Source organism: Jaculus jaculus, chromosome 15 (genome assembly GCF_020740685.1).
Source record: "Jaculus jaculus isolate mJacJac1 chromosome 15, mJacJac1.mat.Y.cur, whole genome shotgun sequence".
Taxonomy (NCBI): Eukaryota; Metazoa; Chordata; class Mammalia; order Rodentia; family Dipodidae; genus Jaculus; species Jaculus jaculus.
In genome coordinates, this window is record NC_059116.1 from 61,542,839 (window position 1) to 61,563,667 (window position 20,829).

At 41.4% G+C, this 20,829-nt stretch overlaps 1 protein-coding gene across 3 annotated transcripts in view; it reads right to left on the bottom strand.

Moving 5' to 3' along the window:
* Nucleotides 1-20,829, bottom strand: part of Slc39a12 (solute carrier family 39 member 12) — an 83,648-nt gene that overhangs the window by 21,655 nt on the left and 41,164 nt on the right. For 2 of the 3 annotated variants that reach the window (XM_004668402.3, XM_004668400.2), the window contains exons 11-12: nt 20,631-20,789; nt 18,977-19,164 (exon numbers count right to left, since the gene is read on the bottom strand). In XM_004668402.3, coding sequence (XP_004668459.3) covers nt 18,977-19,164; nt 20,631-20,789 — 347 coding nt within the window. The remainder of the gene's footprint in view (nt 1-18,976; nt 19,165-20,630; nt 20,790-20,829) is intronic. The other variant, XM_045135248.1, reaches the window with a different exon arrangement.

A 20,829-nucleotide genomic window follows, 5' to 3' on the forward strand; every position in this document is an offset into this window, starting at 1 on the left:
AATCCAGATGTCCATCACTATAAGAATGGATAACTAAGATGTGGGATATCTATACAATGGAATTCTACACAGCAGTAAGAAAAAATGATACAAAGAAGTTTGAGGAAAAAATGGGTGAACCTGGAATAGATCATCCTCAGTGAACTTACCCAATCACCGAAAAAAAATCGCCACATAGTCTCACTCATCTACAGCACCTAACCTGAATCTACCCAAGATACCTTACATACCCAGCAAGCATCTCATGGACTACACACTAAGATGGATGGTGAGGGAGGGGAGGGCATAAAAGGGGTGAGAAACACTAATTTAGACCCAAATGGCAATGGTACCATAAAATTCTACTTCCTAGAAGGCAGACCAAATGGTTGAACCCTCACCAGGCCCATATAGGAAACACCTGAAAGACAAGACACTAGAGAGGGTAGGATCAATCTAACCTAAACCTTCAACATCTTACTTCCCTCCTTCTCCCTCTCCCCCCGCCAACTCTTGTATATTAGTTATAGTCTTCCTCATTTTCTTAGTGGGCACTGACCTGTGACTCCCAGGACCAGCATGGGGCTATCATCCACAATGAGCTTTTGATCAGAGAAACCTACAAGGTTTCCTAAAACAATGACAGATTTCTGTCAGAGTACTTGACCCACAGAAGGTTAGTGGTAAGACCCTATTGCTGAAGACACCATATGCAGCTGACACAAAAAATGGAATGGCATGGTTGGAAGCCAAGAGAGAGTCAGTCCCCAGACAGTCAGCATATCTAGTACCAGAAGGTGCTTCACGGGCGACTGGGGGAAATAACCAATATCTGTCCAAGCAACTCATGGTCTAACCTATTTAGCAACAAATAACCAGTTGTAATGCCCACACAAGTGCAATAGTGGCACACAGCCATGGTGGGGAACCAACTGCTCTTGATTTGGCTAACTGATCCCCTCAGTGGTATGAGACCCATAGCTGGAGCTGGGAAACAAGTCAGAATCATATACAAACATAAGCCCTCTCTCCAATATCAAGCTACCATCAATCATGGGCTACAAGAGGGCCTACACCTATTAAACTCTCTATTAAAAAAAAAGTAAGGGTTATTTCATTTGTCCTGGAACTAACTTACTCTCCGTTGGAGAATCTGCTTTTTTTTTTCAGATAGATGCAGATCCTAAGGAGAGAGCCACCCCATCATATCTCAAAAGGGCTCTGGCTGAAACTAAGGAAAATTAGCGAAACAAACAAGGGTGCTGATTTCCTGATGAACCAGACACCAGCACAAGGGGGAAGGAGACCAATACAGAGAAAAATCAACTCCTACCAAATCAGAGAGCCAGAGCCTCAGAGGCCCCCAACACCTTATCATTGAAGCAGACCAAAAATGACCCCAACATGGCTCAGGGAAATTTTGTGGAAGAGGGGGGTGTAAAGAATGTCAGAGTCACATGTTGGATCAGGATATGCAGAGACATTTATCATACCAATAAGTGTGGGCTAACTCCACAAGACATGACCCATATACCTCAACAAGGAGGGGCCAATGGGGAGGGGGTAGGTAATGGATGAGCCTAATAATGGTACCAATGTGCCTGTATTTGCTGAATAGAAAACTAATAAAAAAAATACATTTCCTTAAAATTAAAAAAAAAAAAAAACTATGATGGAGCAAGTCATGAGCCCTAGGGGTATAACACCTGTTGGTGTTTGGCTAAATAACACTAGACTCACCAAACTGCCTGGTAAGCACTTTTCTTAATGTTCATATCCATATACTAATGCTACTCTCATTTTTGGTTAGAGAAGCTTTTCTTTTCAGATGGTAATGACCTCTGGAATGAGTTAAAAAGCACCATACCACTGAGAAGAAGTGACAATGGAGTGCTCAGAACTGAAATATCTCAATAACACCTTCCAAGGAGGTCCAGAGTTCATTGCAGAAGTGGTGGTGGAAAGAATGTAAGAGCCAAAGTAAGGGATAGGACTGCTTACAATACACTCTTCCTGACACATAATGGCCTTGATATCCATGACCTCACAGTGTATGGCACTACCTACACAAGGACCTCATAATAAGAGGAAAAGATGATGACATCAAAATTAAAGAGAACCTGATTGAGAGGGTGAGGGTATATGATGAAGAGTAAAGTTGTGAAGGAGAAAGTTTGGGGGGAGGGAACTATCATGTTTTATTATCTATAATTATGGAAGTTATAAATAAAAACAGTTATCAGTGTTTGGGAGATGGCTCAGCAGTTAAAGACACTTGCTTTCAAAGCCTGCCAACCTGGCTTTGATTCCCCAGATCCCACATAAAGTCAGATGCACAAAATGGTATATGTGTCTAGAATTCATTTGCAAAGGCATGCCCATACACACATTCTCTCTCACTTTCTATCTCTCTTATTCAAATATATATTTTTTATTACTTTTATTTTTGAGAGAGAGAGGGAGACATGTCAGGACTTTCAGCCTGCTGCGAATGAACTCCAGACATATGCACCCCCTTGTTGCGTCTACAGTACTGAACACTTGCATCACTGTGCTCCTAGCTATGTGGGACCTGGAGTTTTGAACATAAATTCAAGCGCCTTAACCACTAAACCATCTCTCCAGCCCTCAAATAAATAATTTTTTAAAAAATTATCAAAATATTATTAAACTGCCTCCATGGTATGATATGTAGTAACAAGTAGTTCATGGGATAATACAAGCTACAAACTGCTCCTCTGAGTGGATTCCACAATAACAGTAACCGGTGGCTTGCATCTTAAGTCTTTATTGTTCACTGCATTTCTGTATTTAAAAAAAATCATTAATATTTCATCTGAGTTGCTTTGTGTAGATTTCTCCCACTGTTGGAATATGAAATTGGAAACTCATTTAGATAAATAGTACATATTGACAAAATAAAATTTCTAAATGTGTGTTTAATTTTTTTCCATAAAAATGTATTTCATATTTGTTGGTAATTATGATTCATACTTCTTACTTTTGTGGAGAAATAATTTTCAATATTAAGGTATATTAATTTCACTGTCTTAAATGGTGTTTTAATACTGACCACTTCTTTATCAGCAAGAGTATTAAGATGATAACAGTTATGCTCATTGTATTCAAGTATTATAAAATATTTGTCTTAGAGAAACTGGTATATAAAAGTTACTTCACATGGATTTTTCAAGCAAAATAGCTCCTTCCTATGAATGGATAATATCTGACATTATACTTAGTTGTTGCCAAACTTCCAGAATGTATGATTTTATAGACTTTCAGATGAGAAAAGTATCATTTTTCAGACCACTTATTAATGGTAGACATTGAATTGAATTGTATATCTGTAGATTTCTCTGAGGTAGAAGAACTCAAACTCAGTAAGATGAAAGAGAGAAAGAGTGACACGAGGGTGGGATGAGGTCAAATGCCTGAGAGCGTGGAGCCCTAGTTGACTCTCACAGTCACATGGTGAGGAGAGGAGAAGAGAGGCTGCAAAGGTTTGCTTCCTGCGGCCAAATTCACTATCATGAAGCTGTTATTATTTATTGAAGTAAAATAATAGTACAAAAGCCCAAACTAAATTATTAATGACCTGTTTTATTGTTTGGATTAAATAATTAAATCTCTTTTTTACACTTTTGCATATTATTTAAAGGCCGATAATCTTAAGTTTGAATTCAAAATACTATTTATCCCCCAGCCTCTCACATGAGAAAAATTAACTGGAAACTGGGAAATACTACAGAAAATGGTCTTATTGTGATGGCACTTCTGGGAAGCACTTTCTGGAAGGAAGTGGACATTAACTGTTCTAAATGAATGATACTTAATTTTGGCTTTTCCTTCCATTGTTTTGTAAAAAGAATAGGTTTGAAGTAATATAAATAGTAGTCTTTAAGAGGTTACATCCCAAAAGAGCATCCAAAACGCAGTGGCATAGGGGAGAGAAAAGATTCAGAAAACATACAAAGGCATGGGAAATAGTTGGGAGGCTGAGGTTGGAAATGGGCACACCATCACTGCTCAGTTCTCAGAAGCCTCTATTCTAGAACCTCCCTCGGATGCCAAGATCTATGGATGCTCAAGACCCTTGTGTAAAGTGGCTCAGCACTTTCATGTAACCTGCACAGTAAATAACTTTATGCTGGATACAACTATATGGGGCATGATTGCTATACTGCTTGTTTAGAGTAGTAACAAGAAAACTGCCAGTACGTGTGCAGTGCAGAATAATGCTTTGGCTACTTTTGCTCAGCAGTTGGCTGATTCATGTGTGTGGAAATGGCAGGTATGAAGGACTGCTCATGTTCTCCACTGATTTGCCGGAAGCTCACATGGAGAGGGCACCTGCACCTTCTTTGGCTTGCTTTCCTCTTCTGTAGGTCAGCTCTATGAGTTTTCACTTCTCTCATACCCACTTGGGTTCTATTAATTGAGTGGACCCTGGGCAATTGTCCAGTTCTCTTGATTCTAGGGAAATCTCTAGTTACATCTGCATTTGGAGTCCCTTGAGGTTGCCACATGCCTGTTGCTATGGAAACAGTCTGCAGAATCTAAAACCATAGGGGAAAAAGTGCCCTAAGATTTGAAATGTGGTTACATCTGCAAAAGTAAGCCTCCATTGGCATAACTCATTTATGTTCTTAAAAATTAATTAATTTATATCATAGTATAAATCATATTAGTTAAAAATAAAGTGTCTCTATCCATGCTGAAGGAACAATACTGTGTGGGATTATCACTTTATGTCCAATTGGGTTTTTTTGGTGGGTGTATAGAGAGGCTGAATATGAGAAATCCTATATACTTTAATTCTGAGAATTTTCTTACAGGGGGTTTTGGATTCTCAGACAGAATGAGATGCCTCTGCATAGCTGTCTCCATTTACAATTAAATGTAAATGTCAGCGAGTAACAAATGATCACAAACTCGTTGCCCTGAAGCAACACAAATTTTCTATCTTATAGTTCTGTATGCCCCAAGTTCAACATAGGTCTTGCTAACCTAAAGCCAATGTGTTGGCATGGCTGTGTTCCCTTCTATATTGTATTAGGTATAAAAATAATATACAGTTGATTGTAACAGACACTAGTTATATTAGTTTTAGATGTTATACACCTGACCCTACCATTTTGTTCCTAAAAGATAGGTTCAAAGGACAACAAAATGTAATTGGTGGGAGTGAGTAGGCCAGAGCTCTAGCTTCCTTCCCCATCTCCTAGTTCCCTGGTCTTGGTACCCCTGCTGCTGGCTTGGGACAAACTGCATGAGTGCTGCCAAAGTAAGCCTTTTGTTCTGGATTCGTGATTGAACAGCCCCTGGGTCCTCAAATCCCTGTTTCCATGAGACAGAGGGTACATGGGACACTGTGGGGGGTGGCCTCATGACCCTGGCTCCCTAGGTCCTGGTTCCTGGTCCCCCAGTCCCTGGTTCCCTTGTGCTAAAGAGTGTGCACATGTGGAGTGAGTAGGACAGAGTCCCAGCTCCCCAGGTTCCTCTGATGCACTTGCAAGCTCCACAGTCTGTGCCTCTGTGGTCACAATCCCACTCTACACCAATCTGGCTCACATTTAAAACAGAACACTCAGTGAAGATCCTACAATGACGAATACTTGCTTCCTCTTCAATAAAATAAGACTTCTCCCTGAGATGGGCACACCACAATGCGAAAAAGAAAGTTAGAAAACTGAGAGATCTTCACTAAGGATTCCTAGTCCCACAATGAAAGCCACCAATAAAATCATACAGAAAACAACAGAAATTGAATCCCAAAATGAAAACACAAAAACATCTCTTGGAGCACTCAGCTTTTGTCACTATACTTATTAATTAAAGAAAACCAGAGAGGCTTCAAAAGAGACATAAATGAATTAAAGGTGATTGAACAAGTAGAGAAACTCAATAACAAGCTGGTTAAGCTTAATGGAGACATGATCAATGCAAGAAAGCATTCTAGGAACCATCAAAAAAATCAGACCTTGAACTGAAATCATACCTCAAAAGAGAGATGGGGACATGATAGAAATAACACAACAGAAAACAAAAATAATATAGAGCTTTTAGAAACATCTATACAACCACTCACAAACAGAGTCACTCATGTGAAAGAAAGAACCTCTCAGTTGGAAAACAAGACAGAAGTTTATCAGGAGTCCAAAAACTGCTAAGTTCAAAAACTCATACAAACAGAATATGAAGGAACTATGGCAAACCCTAAAATAGCCAAACATCTGTATCATGGGTATACATAAGCAGAAAAGAATCCAGGCCAGAGGCAAAGAGAATATATTCAATGACTTTCTTGAAGAAAATATTCCCAATCTCACAAAAGAGAGGCCCACCAAGAAAAAAGAATCTCACAGAACACCAAATACACAGGAACAAAGGAGGAACTCTCCAAGGCACATCATAGATAAAACTCTTAACAATGAAAACAAAAACAGAGTGCTAAAAGGACCAAGAGAGAAACAACTCACTATGTACAAAGGCAGTCCCATCAGAATTACCTCATATTTATCAGTGGAAACCCTGAAAGCCAGAAGGACCTGGAGTGGAACACTTTAAAGTCTAAAAAAATGATGGCTTCCAAGCCAAACTACTGTGTCCATTGAAAGTATCCCTCATAACAGATGGTAAAAGGAAAACTTTCCACGAAAAAAAAAAAAAAAAGAGCTCTTTGATTATATCAACACAAAGCCAAACCTACAGAGAATACTTTAGGGAAAAATCCACACAGAAGAGTCAAATAACCAATCTCCAGAGCCTACAAGAAGAAGATCACAATAACTAAAACTAGAGCAGTCTCAAAAAAAAGACAAAGCCCAGGAAAGCACCAAATCCTGTAAAACACCCCACCATGGCAGGGGTTAAATCAAACCTCACAATTATAATCTTAAACACTAATGACCTTAACTTACCCATCAAAAGACACAAGTTAACAGGGTGGATCAGAAAAGTGGACCCTTCTATCTGATGTCTTTCAGAAACCTGCTTCACCACTAAAGACAGAAACTTCTTCAGGGTAGAATGATGGAAAATGATATCCCAAGCAAATGGAAATAAGAAACAAGCAGATGTTGCTATATTAATATCTGGCAAAATAGACTTCAAACCAAAAGTAATCAAAAAAGACAAAGAAGACTAATTCTTACCCATTAAGGGAATAATCCAACGTGAGAACATCACAATTATAAATCTATATGCACCAAACACAGGTGCACCACAGTTTATTTAACAAAACCTACTTGAAAATAAAAGAGAAATAAACATCATCACCATTATAGTTGAGGACTACAAATGTTCCAGTATCATCACTAGACAAATCATCCAAGCAGAAAATCAACAAGGAAATAATAGAGCTCAACAACACTACAAATCAACTAGACCTAGTGGACAGAACTTTCCATTCAAATTCCATAGAGCACACATTCTTATCAACAGCCATGGAACATTCTCAAAAACAAATCACATAGCTGGGTGTGGTGGTGCACATCTTTAATCCCAGCACTCATGAGGCAGAGGTAGCAGAATCACCATGAGTTCAAGGCCATGCTGAGACTACATAGTGAATTCCCAGTCAGCCTAGACTAGACTGAAACCCTACTTCAAAAAACCGAAAAACAAAAAACTAAATATATATGTGTGTGTGTGTGTGTGTGTGTGTGTGTGTGTGTATACACATATATATATTAGGCTATTAAGCATGCCTCAATAAGTTCAGAAAAATTGATGTAACTTCCTGCAAAATAACAGATCATATTGCTTTAAAACTACAAGTTAAAAATAAGAGTCATCAGAAATTCCACCGGCTCCTGGAGACTTAGCAACACACTTTTAAATAATGAATGACTTGTGGAAGAAATTGCAAAATTCATAGAATTGAATGAAAATGAAAACACAACCTACAAAAATTTATGGGACACAATGAAGGCAGTCCTAAGGGGAAAATCCATAGCAGTGAATGCCAGGTGTCCATCATTGGATGAGTGGATAATGACGTTGTAGTACCTATACACAGTGGAATTCTATTCAGCAGGTTGGTTTTTTTTTTTTTTTTAAGATACAACAAAATTTGTAGGGAAATGGATGGACTTAGAACAGATCATACTCAGGAAACACATGCAATCACAGAAAGACAAGCATGTTCTCACTTGTCTGTTACTTCTAACCTGGACCAGCCTGAGCTGCTGACATATGGAATAAGCAACTTGAGACCTAGACAGTAGGCATGGGAGGGCTTGGGGGGAGGGGAGTGATAGGGTGGGAGGAATAAATATAAAACTAAACCCACAGTAAACTGGTACCATAGAAACCTTTCTCCTTGAAGGTAGACTAGAAGATATACTCCTCAACAGGAGTTTAGGGGGAATGCCAAAAAAGAAGAGCTCTGAAGAGTGTGGTATGAAACCTAACCTTAACAACTTTGGCTCTGACCTCTAACTTGCAGTACCAGAAGTGGGTGCTAACCACACTGAGCTGTTGATAGGAGAGACCCATGAGGTCTGCAAAATAAGACAGGCTTCTGTCAAAGCACTTGATTACCAGTCTGAGGTGAAAGGTAAGACCCTATTGCTGAACACACCATATGCTGCTGGCACAGAACACAGAGAGACCTGGCTGGGATCCAGAAGAATGTTAGTCCCCAGGCAGTTTGCCAGTCTAGCGCTAGAAAGTGCTACATGAACCACTGGGGGAAAGTAGTCAACAACGGTGTGAGCAAGCAGGGGTCTAAGCTGCTCTAAACCAACCAGCCTGACAGGAAGTACACACCAGTGCAGTGGTGGCAGACAGCCTTGCTGGGTAACCAGTGGCTTTCTGATTGGCTTAGAATCTGCTCATTGGAAAGGAACCCATACCTGGCATTTGGAAGCAGGTCTGAATCCTATGGAGACAATGATTATGCTCTCCAATGTCAAGCTCCCATTAGTTCTGGCTAAAAGAGGGGCTACACCCATCTAACGCTCCCTAAATTAATAACATTTATCCAATTTAACCTATGATGACTTTTACTCTCCATTGGAGAATCTCTTTTTCTTTTTCAGAAGGTAGCAGGACCCAAGCAGATAAATCGCCCTTTGCATCTCAGCTAAAGCCCAGGAGAAACCACAGAGGAATTGGGGAGATGAGCAAGAGTGCTTCTTCCATGGTGAGCCAGCCTGACCAGCAGCACCAGGGTGAAGGAGATGGACCCTGAGGATATACATCACATACCAAAGCACAAATCCAGTAAGTGCTGAGGGATCATCACTGAAGTAGACTTAAAACACACCCACCAAGGCCCAAGGAATTTTGTGGAAGAGGAGTGAAAAGTGTAAGAGTCACAAGTTGGGATGTCATGCCCAGAGGCACTACCTCCCCAAAATAACTGATGGCTGCTCCCACAATGCATAACCCACAACCCCATGAGGAATACAAGCAGCCCCACTGAGGAGGGTCCCCTGTGGCATGGGGGCAGGGAAGAGGGCAAAGATGGCACAAACACATGATATATCCATATGCAAATAATAGAGGGAAACAGATGTGACTGTGACAGTAGCAGAAATAGCAGATTCCAATACAAGGAGTTTTTTACCAAAAATTAAAAGGGAAGTATCATCAGGACATATAATATCCATGCTGTGAACTGAAAGTTTGTGCACCCCCCATTTGTTGAAAGCCTAATATCCATTGCAAAGGTATGTGAGTAAAATGTAGAGTCTCCTTCTGAACCCAGCTCTCCTGTAAGCTTTGAGAAAGGCTTTATTTTAGCTCAGTTTGAGAGGGCTCATTTATGATCACTTAACTTCATTTTGGGGTCCATTGTGAAGCTGGACATTATGGCGGGGGGGGCATGTGGAGAGGTCGTTCATCTCCTGGTGGATAGGAAGCAGGAAAGACAGGAAGGGGGCAGGGCAAAGCATGTCCTTAAAAGACATGCCCAAGTGATCCACTTCCTCCAGCCAAGCCTCACTTCCTAAAGTGTCCACTACCTCCAAGAGCGCACCACCAGCTGGGGCACCAAGTATTCAATATATAAAAGCCTGTGGGAAAAAACTTCATATTCAAACCACACCAAGAGTAATTATGTCATGAATTAGGTCCTTGTGGTAGGATGAGCACCTTCATAAGAGACTAGAAATCAAAATTTTCATTCATTGCCTTGCTTCCAACAGCAGGAAGATGCCTGTCTGAAAACCAAGAAAGCCCTTATCGCGGATCAAATCAGCCAGCACCCTGGTGCACTTCTCAGTCTCTAAAACTGTGACACATAATTTTTTTGTTTTAAAGTTCACCTAAGCTATGGTATTTTTGTGATATGAACCCAAACTGGCTAAGAAGATCTTTAAATATGCATTATCAAATGCCAGAAGTTCAAACACATTAAAACAACTTATCAGAAAAATGGGAAGACTCACATGTATAGGCTGATTTTTAATATCAGACATGTAGAGAAAGAAATCAAGGATTAATGTGACAATATGATCCATAATACCAAAAACACCTCATCTAACAACTTACATATTCATGCACCATTCAAATATATGTAGAATCATTTATTCAATCAATAAAACAAGCTTAAAAACATTTCTGTGGACTAAAATAAAATAGGACATACAATTGCTCTAAAAACAAATTTTATTAAAATCAATAACTAAAGGGTATTTAGAAATGTTCCAAACACTGATTAAGCAGCATACTTTGATACAACCCATGCATCAAATATGAGGGGGGGAAAGACATAAGATATTTAAAAACATTTCAAAATGGTTAGTACTGAAACTACAAAGTATGCAATTATGGACTGGGGCTTGCTGTGCAAGCATAAGGTCTTGAGTTTATAGTGTCTGCAATCCTAGTTCTGGGGAGGTGGAAATGGAAGAATCCCAAGGTTCAGTGGTTAGCTAGATCAGGCAAATAGATGAGCTCTGAGTTCAGTGAGAGACCTTGTCTCAAAAATACAGTGGAAAGCAATTAAGGAAGACACTCAATGTCAAACTCTTGCCTTAAAACACATGCACATAAACATACATCTGCACCCAGATGTGCACCACACATATGAACTCATATATACATGTTTGTGCCACACACATACACAAGCAAAGATATATGTAAGAGTCAAATATAGCAGTACTCCAGGAGAAGTTTATAGCTTCAGTTGTGTAATACTGTCCTCCGAGGAAACAGCTACCTTTTCTAGAAGAAGCTAAGATGGCATATGAGAGACTCTCTGGATTGGATCTATTCTTATTTCCCCCATAGAAGAAGGGTGGGGAATGATGGTCTTCACCTGAGATCTCAGGTGAACCTGTGCTGGCTGCATGCAATGCTGCATGAGGTCTCATGTCCTCAAGGGAGGGTAAGCACACCTACCCATCCATGGAAAGGCTGTTATTCAGGCTGGAATGAGACCCTTTATTGTGATGCTTTGGAGTCTCCATACTCCTATCAGTAACCCTTCCCCAGTGCTCTAAAAGAAAGCCAGATAAACTCACTGGTTCACCAAATAAACAATGGTAAGGATCTGCCTTCAGTTCCTGTGGTGTTCTTTGCCTGGGGGAGCAAACACATGTTGCTTTCTTTCCAGAAAATACTTCACACAACACTTGGCACTTGAACAGAGATGCTGACAGAACTAAAGATATGTTTGGGAGGAGGGCATGCAGGGCCCTTGCTCTGGGTAATAGGGTATGCAACCAAGGAGTTGTTGAGGACGGAGCATCAAAGAGAGGGTCTCACTATGGCCATTCCTGCCCATGTGGAGTGTGGTAGTATACTTTCATGTTTTGATGAAGATTGTGTGGGCCCTGCTATGGATATAGTGAAATATGTAACTAAGGCTGAGCCACCTGGAGGTGGTAGCAGTCTTCCTGTAAGTGGTATGGAGTGACATGGCTACCTGATGAATGGGGGCCACCTTATGAATATGGGGATGCTATGGAAGCTGATAAAACTCTAGTGCAAATACTGAAGTCCCCAAGAGTAGCACACAAAGGACAAGGGTATTGGCAAGCTTCGACAGTGGTGGAGTGGTGTCCATTATGAAGTATAATGAGATTTGCACCTGCGGCTAAGGTGGCTGCTCAGAGGAACTTGTTTGTATGAAAGAGAAGTTATGATGGGAAAAGAACATGCAGAGCATCCTCCGCACTAGCCTCTTAATTTGCTGGTAAATGAAATAAAGGGGTAAGATGAAGGTATTTGCTTGCTATTTCTTATGCCTTGAGGGTCAAAGGGGACAGAGAGCACAAATTGGTTTGGTACTACAGAAGCATTCCTGGGATGCAAAAATTTGGAACCCATGGGGAGACTCAGATGAGAAGGAGGGAGAAGCGATGGAAGATACAATCCAGGTCTAATCTCCACTACAAAGGAAGAGAAAATCCACAATTCTCAGGGTGTTAAGAATGGTCCAGAGCCGGAGACTATGGTGATTATGAAATATTCAGCATGTGAACTGCTTGATTAGGGAAAAACATGTACACAAGCAATGAAAGAGCCTCTCCCAGCCTGACTTGTAGACTATGGATATGGGAACACATGGAATCAGCCTCAGTGCTGTGGAGGCAGAGACACAGAGTATAAAGACCCATCACTCCTTAAGGCAAAAGATGTGAAATGGGAATTTGGGGATTCCTTGCCACTGAGACAATACAGAGTTGATGGAGAAATAATGGGCTGGGGCTATATGAACCACTAGAGAAACTTGGTTGTCACTGGCTGAGGTCCCTATGAGTGTCAGGAACTCGATGACTATAGAGGTAAGCATTACTGAGGGAGCTGGGCATGTGGGAGGTGATGTTCGGTACTCCTTTCATGGGACCAGATAGAACTGTGTTCACTGGACAGTTAAGCAAGAAGTTGACTCCGTAGGGACCCTGGGGCTGGAACTGGGCTCTCATGCTTCTGCTGCACCCTCAGGGAAGCATGAGCTTTATGAGGCAGGAGAGGTCCTCATAGATTCAGGTGATCTAGACCAGTGTGTAGGTCAGGGTCATATAGCAATTAAGGACAAGAGAGAGCAACCAGGCAGAGAATCCTGTCCACATTACTTGAAAACAAATGCACCAAGCTGGAGGTCATAAGTTAAAAATGGACAGAAAGCCAAACGCTGTGCTAGTGAGCCTCTGGGAGGCTTGCAAGCCTCAAGGGTCGTCCTCAGAATGTGCATAAATGGTGTGGTGGAGCAGATGAGACAGACGAAGCTTGTCCCACAGGTGGGCAATGATCTCCCCTGAGCAAGCAGTGTGTAGTTCTGTGACAAAGTGTGCGAGGGGTGGACAATTTTCACCTAGCCTGGGGTCTTCACAGCTGCCAGGTGTGGCCAATGAAAGAGAAGTCTCAGTGCCAGCCCAGCCCCTGTCAGACCCGGGGAGCCAGACTGAGCAGTGGGCAAGAGCACAGCCTCACTCCACCCTGGAGGAGTGGGAACTACATAAACAGGCACACCACACCCCTTTGTGGTGTGGGGATACAGAGTGGCCCCAAAACACAGCCAGGAAAAGGGACAGTTTGTGGGAATTATTGTGAACATGGAGAGCTAGGTAAAGTAGTATTTCCCCCCAACATATCTGCCCAAGTATTGCTTTTATCTTTGAGGAAACAATTGATACAAGCAGTGCAATGTTTGCATGCTGCATTGAACCACGCTAATCTTTTTCTGTAGTATCCCCTTAGCTGGTGACTCTGGAGACCAATTGGGACTTTCTTGGTGTGGATAGTGGTAGGCCTGCAGAGATCCTGCCCTCATGCTGGACAAAGGTTTTGTTGAGTGGGTGGTATGATGTTAATATCTTGAGTGTCCAGCAGATTTTAAAATCATGCACACCTGAAGGAACATGGATGGCAAATCAATCCCCATAAGGTGCAATGGCCATGACACAAACCATTGAACCAACAGACCCAACATGTAGAATATTGCAACAGATGAAATCCATTGCTGGGTCCACGGCACTGAAGTGAAGACAGTTGATTCATAAAGGCAGTGGATTGAAACCTGTGTGTCCAAGCCTCTTTCAGGGATGCAAAAGGTCTAACCGGACAAGCGGCATGCAAGCCTGTGGCAAAGTGGGGTGCTGTCACTGGTCTTGTCTTTGATGCGTGCAGCCTGTCTTGAGGCCACTGTCTTTTCATTCCACTGAATTTCCCAACAACTGAACCAATATCCAAGACTCAAAACATTTCTGGGCTAGACAATGGAGATGAAGGAACCTCTCTAGAAAGTGAGGGATTCCTTGGTGCCTCTCCTAGTGCTTCCCTGCCTGCACTAATGGTGAGCAGGCCTTGAGAGGAAGCTCTACGGGACAGGGACAGAGAAACTAGAACCCAGACAGGCCTCTCCCTAATGGCCTGTGCGATCCTGCTCAGCCGTCCATTGCTGGGACAACAGACACTTCCCAAAGCAGCTTATGAAAGGAAGGGCGTTTACTTGAGCACAGTTTCAGGTGACAGCCCATCGTGGCAGGGAGGGCATGGTGTTTAGTCACATTTAGTCCCGCGGCGAGAAAGCAGTGACGAATGCCAGTGCTCAGCCAGTTCTCTTTTTATAACAGCCAGGACCTCAGCCCATGGAAGCCTGCCACCCACAGTTAAGGTGCATCTTCCCACCTCAATTGACCTAATCAGTGGGCATGCACAGACACTAACATAATCTAGGTAGTCCTTCACAGGTGATTCTAGTTCCCGACAAGTTGACAGTCACATGTCCCAAGTGTGAGGTGGGGGTGAGGAGAATCAAGACTGGGTGTGAGAGGACTGAAAAGGTAAGAACCAGTTATGAGCTCAAGACCACTTACTCCTCCATGTGCTGTGTTAAGTCTTTGTCGAGCTCTTGACTGGTTACCACCAGATAGGAACCCTGAGGTAGATAGGACTTAAAAGTAAAAGAGGCTGGAGCACGTGTGAATGGTGGAAGGGGACGCAGTTCATGGACATCATGCTCTGTCAGCGCCATCTTCTGCCCCACCACAGCTGCAGAGACCAGTTGCAGGAAGACATAAAGATTTGTCTTGTCTAGTCCCTTGATTTAGTCCTATGCTTCATTCCTCTCTTCTGTCCTGTGGTTCTCAGTGGGATGGTCTATGACTCCTAGGGAAATGTTCTTGTCATACAAACATGGAAATGTGGAAAAAGAAATGTTCATAGGGACAGCTTTGAGCAATGTGGACAAGAGCTGTAGAAAAAGCCTCTTGCATGCCCTAGGTAAACTACTTTGAGACAAATTTTTAAGCCTCTTCAGAAAGTTCTGCACAATATGCTCCTAGAGAGGGGTTGAATTAATAAAATCACAGTGCTACATCAGCATTGCCTCCTTCTCTGTTTCAATACTTCCCTTTCCTTCTTCTCCTCTTAGGGTCACCTCCCAAATGAACCACTCTCGCATGCCTGAGTCATTCAGAGAAACCCAGCCAAGGGCACTGATCTTCATAACTGAGAGCTGATTTTCTCTGACCACGTAGAACTGCATCACTCTTCCTCCTTTAGAAGTGAGTCTATGAGAGGTGGGTTCAGTGGTCAGTATGGTGAGGACAGAGTCTATGAGCGGATTCAGTGGAAAGCAAAGTCCATGAGGGGTTCAGTGGCAATGGGGTGAAGAGAATCTAATGGGAGACAGGTAGGTGGTGGAAACAAGGGAGGAAGCTTGGCAGATTCGGTGTTCAGGGTACATTATAGACATGTATGAAAATTGTCAATAAACTGAAATGAATAAATAAACAAACAAAATGAGTCTAGCAGCTGACATCCATGGGCTTGGGTAAGGCAACCTCACTTTTAGAGAATTAAGGCTGGCACTTTTCCCTGGGAAAACTTCCTTGTTCGTTGACCTCATTGCCTGTGAACCTATTCTTCCTCTTGTTTGTTCCCAATAGGAATTCAACTTCTTTGAAACAGACAAACCAGGAAAGCATCTAGTCTTCTCACATTGAATCTGCTTTGGTGTACCTGGTGAGTATACAGGATTTAGCAAACAGCTAGTGCCCTAAAATATTCCCCTGCACCCTTCCCTGGCTGCCATTTATTTTCTTTGCTGTTTCACAGTCTTGAAATCATGTTTTTTCTCTTTAAATGACACACTGTTTTCTCTGGCACAGTCCCAAAGTACAGCAACAGTTAAACTTGCTGTTATGTGAAAGAGCTGTATTTGTTTAGAATTCACTCTGGAGGCCGTGAGAGCAAGCGACCTGGATTTTAGGAAGCAGCCCCAGGAAATTCAGAGTATTTTCTTTCCTGTCTTCTTGCCAGGATGCTAGTTTTTCTTTGGCCAGTAGCAATTTGAAATAAGGTCAAAATTTATGCTGGAATCTCTTAGGATATCCACAGACATGCTTTCTTATAAGTAATTGCTAACCCTTATACTGTAAGCAACAGAAACCTTGAGGGGAAACTGACATCTTCAGCTTAGGTTCTATGTAACAAACTGTGCTCTATAATCTTCACAGGTCAATTTTGGAAGGGTAGATTCCATAGCAAAGAAAAGGGATTGATTCTGTCCACATACCTCCATCATTCAGTCTGGATTAAATAACAGAATTTATTTCAAAAGGATCAAGCAAATGTCCCCATCTGACCCATAACGAAAGAAGAAATGGGGGAGGGGACAAGAGGATTAAAAAAGAAACTGAGGACTCGTGGAGACATTTTGAACAATGCCTAATGCCCTCCTCACATCACCTAATGGAGGATGACAGTGTGTCTTTCAAGTCACAAAAGGCTAGAAATCCAGAGAGCTCTCACTGAAAGGAGTGCGGGATTCTCTAACATTGACCTTGGGCTAGGAGAAGACAGTCAGGGTCATAAAAATTGGCTCTACTTTTAGTTTTATTTCCAAAGTTTAAAAATGTTCAGGACATGACCAAAAAGAAAAAAATTCTAAACATGGAAGTGCATTTGGTGTTAAGCTTGCTCACTTGAATCTCCTAATAACTACGGAAAACAGCCAGAGATTCAGACGCATGAAGTTAAAGAAGGTATTTATCGTGAGGGTCCCCTTTCTGAAATCTGCTTTCCGAATGCACTGCTACTCTGTTCTGTCCGCTCTGACCTCAGTGCCTCACCTCCCTTACTCTTACTTCCAGGAGAGCATGTGACTGGTCTGCGCTACACCAGTAGTCAGTCCCCGGTGGCTGGTGCCACCCATTACCATTAGGACTGTTTGTTTTGCTTTATTATCTCCTGGATCTAGGAAATAACATAATTTGTTTCCATTAGATGGACTTAGTCATTAGTATTTCTTTTGTCAATTTACTTCATTGGTAGTTTTCTTATTCCAGCACATGAGAAGGATGAATTATTGAGCTTTTACCCTAAAGCTATTTAAAATGTGAACAAGTCCTACAGAGGGTGACCTTAGAAAAAGAGGTTTATCTTGTAGAGACCAGAATTCAAAAAAAAAAAATTTTTTTTAAAGCCAACATGGAGTGAACTTTCCCAGGTGGAAATCTTCCATAAGAATCCAGAGAATGAAAAGCAGTGATTGAATCATCATTAAAATCAATAAGAACCTCCCCAAAAACATGCTGCAATTCAAGAAACCAAGTGGCTGTCCTGATCTTTCTTCCTCATTTCTCTAGCATGAGAGTTCTCTAGCACTTAAAGATGACATCCTTATGTGAAGAAAATATGATTGGCTAATAAAATCCTACAGCTAAGTTAATGACCAATTTAGTGGAACAATTATAAAATGTGCAAACAAAATGGCTAACAGAACTTTGCCTAATTCAATTGGAGGCAAAGTGTCTGATACACATGCAAAGCTGGGACATAGTAGGCCATTGCCCAATTTTAGACAGTTACAAAAGTTTTGTTCCAGCCAGGCATGGTGGCACACACCTTTAATCCCAGCACTCCAGAGGCAGAGGTAGTAGGATTGCTGTGAGTTTGAGGCCACCCAGAAACTGCATAGTGAATTCCAGGTCAGCCTGGGCTAGAGTGAAAACCTACCTTGCAAAACAAAAACAAAACAAAACAAAACAAAACAAAAAAGAGTTTTATTCCACTCAAATTACTGGAAGCATATTAATATTTTCTGTTTCTCCCATATGTGCCTTCTACCTATAATGTATCTTCTTGGATTACATGGAGTATTTACACACACACACACACACACACAATTTTATTAAGGACAATCTTTGTATGCACACATCATGTGTTGGTACTATCTTTTCCCTCATCCCTGCTCCCATTCCTCTGAGGGCCCTTCTCAGTGGGATTGCTGGTAGTTACCATAGGGTGTGGGTTATGAATTGCAAGAGCAATCAGTCATTGAGGAGGGGGCAGTGTCTCTGGATATTCCCTCCCACCCTGTATCTTTCTGCCCCCTCTTCCACAAAATTCCCTGAGCCAGTGATGGGTGTGATTTAAGTGTGCATTAGTGTTGACTTGGACACTACTATATGAAAGCAAACAGCCTGACAAGATATACACACTTGTGCAATGGTGGCACTTAGCCTAGGTGGGTGACCAATGGCTTTCTGATTGGCTAAGAGATTTTCTCAGTGGAAAGAAGCCCATAGCCAGAACTGGGAACCAGGTCAGAATCCTATGGTGACCAAGATTATGGTTTCCAATGAGAAGCACCTATAGCCATCAAAATCTCTCAACATTAATGATGTTTATCCCCTTTAACCTATGCTGATTTCACTCTCTATTAGAAAATCTATTTTTCTTTTTCAGAAGACAGTGAGAACCAAAGGCAACCAAAATCTATCAAAAAGAGAAGAAAAGATAGCTGATTCCCTGGCAGGATGTGATCCACTCCTCGCACATCAGTCAGGACTCAGGTGAAACCGCAGAGGAGCTGGTGAGATGACGAGAGCGCTGCTTCCATGGCGAGCCTGACATCCCGGCCAGGGTGATGGAGACAGACACTGAGGAGACTCAGATACATTTTAACCTACATTCTTCAATTAGGCTACCTATTTATCTATCCATTTCAATTGCTTTCTCCGTTTTTTTTTCCAATTTGTGTTTGTATTTTCAGTGTGTAAAAACCAAGTAGAAAAGCCACAAAGCTTACCATTTCCACCAAAGCCAAATATAAAAACATCCCAGCTGTCACTGTTAAGATCCAATCTTGGACACAGGGGTCAGTGGACACTGAGAGGCCAATGTAGAGTCCTACAAAGGCAGTGAGAGCACTGAGGCTGTTCATCAGCACAGCAGTCTTAATGGAAAGTCCAGAGCTTAAGAGCACTGCAAAGTCTCCTAGAGTTTTAAGGGGAAAAGAAAGTTTTACTAGATTGAACAGAAGACACCTTTGATAAGCTCAAGTACTACTAGTCAGTTCTTTCCTATATTCCTCTAGAGTTCACAACAGTTGAAGTTTGAAAGGTCTGTTATTTTTCTTTCTCAAATCAGTCTACCAGAGAGGTCTATGACATACTCTCTAGTTCCTGAGATCCAGTTCCTCAGGCATCGTTCAATTTACATAATGCAGAATAAAGTTACCCTCTAGTCCAGGGTTTATAAATAATTTTTTGCCAGAGAATAATGGCATATGGGCTTTGATGACTTACCTATTTATGTCCTACTATGGGTAAAGAGAAAGCTACTAAATCATAAATTTTAAATCACCTCAAAAATTGATTAGAGAAACATGTTTCCCTTCAGCAAATGGTTTTCTGCTTTCAGGGTTAGAGAAAAATGACACCTATCCTTCAGATGATGAAATCTCTATCAGCAAACCCGAAAGTATCATTGTAGCTTTCAAGGACTGAGGAGAGACTGAATAAGGGATAGTATGGGGCTCCATTTCCTAGTTACCATGCATACCTTCAGGAACATGTCTTGATAAACCACACTACCCTGCTATAAGCTGTCATGTGTGACTTGACGTTGAGGCTCAAGTATTGTACTATTATCATAGAAGCTAAACACATAGTCATAAAATTTGGCTGCCTGTTGAGTTAAATTTCAGTGGGCTCAAAAAGGACCTTGGATAAACTATCATATGAAGCATGAGCCAGTAATGATTTGGTGACAGTATTTTGGGGAATGGGCACTGAGCACAAGAGGGCAAGATAGCCCAAGGGCCAACACAGACCTGAAGGTGCTTACCAAGAGCCCTCTCTCTAGGGCATGTGCGTATGCAGTTCCCTCTCTGCTATTTTGAGATCTATTTTAGAAACCTCTAGTCAATCATATCTTGGTTCCTGGGAGGCAGGATTTGAATTACAGGGCTATTATAATTATGCAGAAAAAAGCCTTATGTGTATCTGATCCGGTATGCCTGTCATTTCAATTTTATGCTTAGTTTTACACATTTTGTATAAATCAGGTTGATGAAACCGTGGTTTGGTTTTAATTTAAATGTTATTTTATCTCTTAGGCCCATTTTCTAATATAATGAGTAACATTTTTCTCTTAATATTTTTCCAATATTTAATATGTAGAGCTTTAAAATCTTTGCCAACATCCTTTAAAACGGGATTTCTGTAAATGACTCTCTCTCATAGACAGTTCTCTGGAATCCAGAAAGCATCAGTGATGCCTCTGGGCAAAACAATTAAGGAATCTGGTTGAGTTTGGTGTCAAGGTAGAGGAAATTTTAGTCCATTTCCCATCTATAATTTAAGTATTAATCTTTCAGGTTTACTTTGGAGTAAACAAATGTTGGGAATGTATGAATTTTTTCAATAAGCAGGAAGCAGTCCTTCTAGTGTCAGACTTACCCATTTCATGAGGAACTTCATGACACAAGATGGCAATTGTTGTGGTCAATCCAGACTCAGATGAAGATGAGAAGGCCGCTCCTATCACAAGGCCATCTGCAAAATTGTGCAAGCTATCCCCAACCAGTATCATCACGGCTAACAAGCTAATATCTTTGCCTAGAGAGCCAGATAAAGGTGTGAGAAACATTAGCAGAGA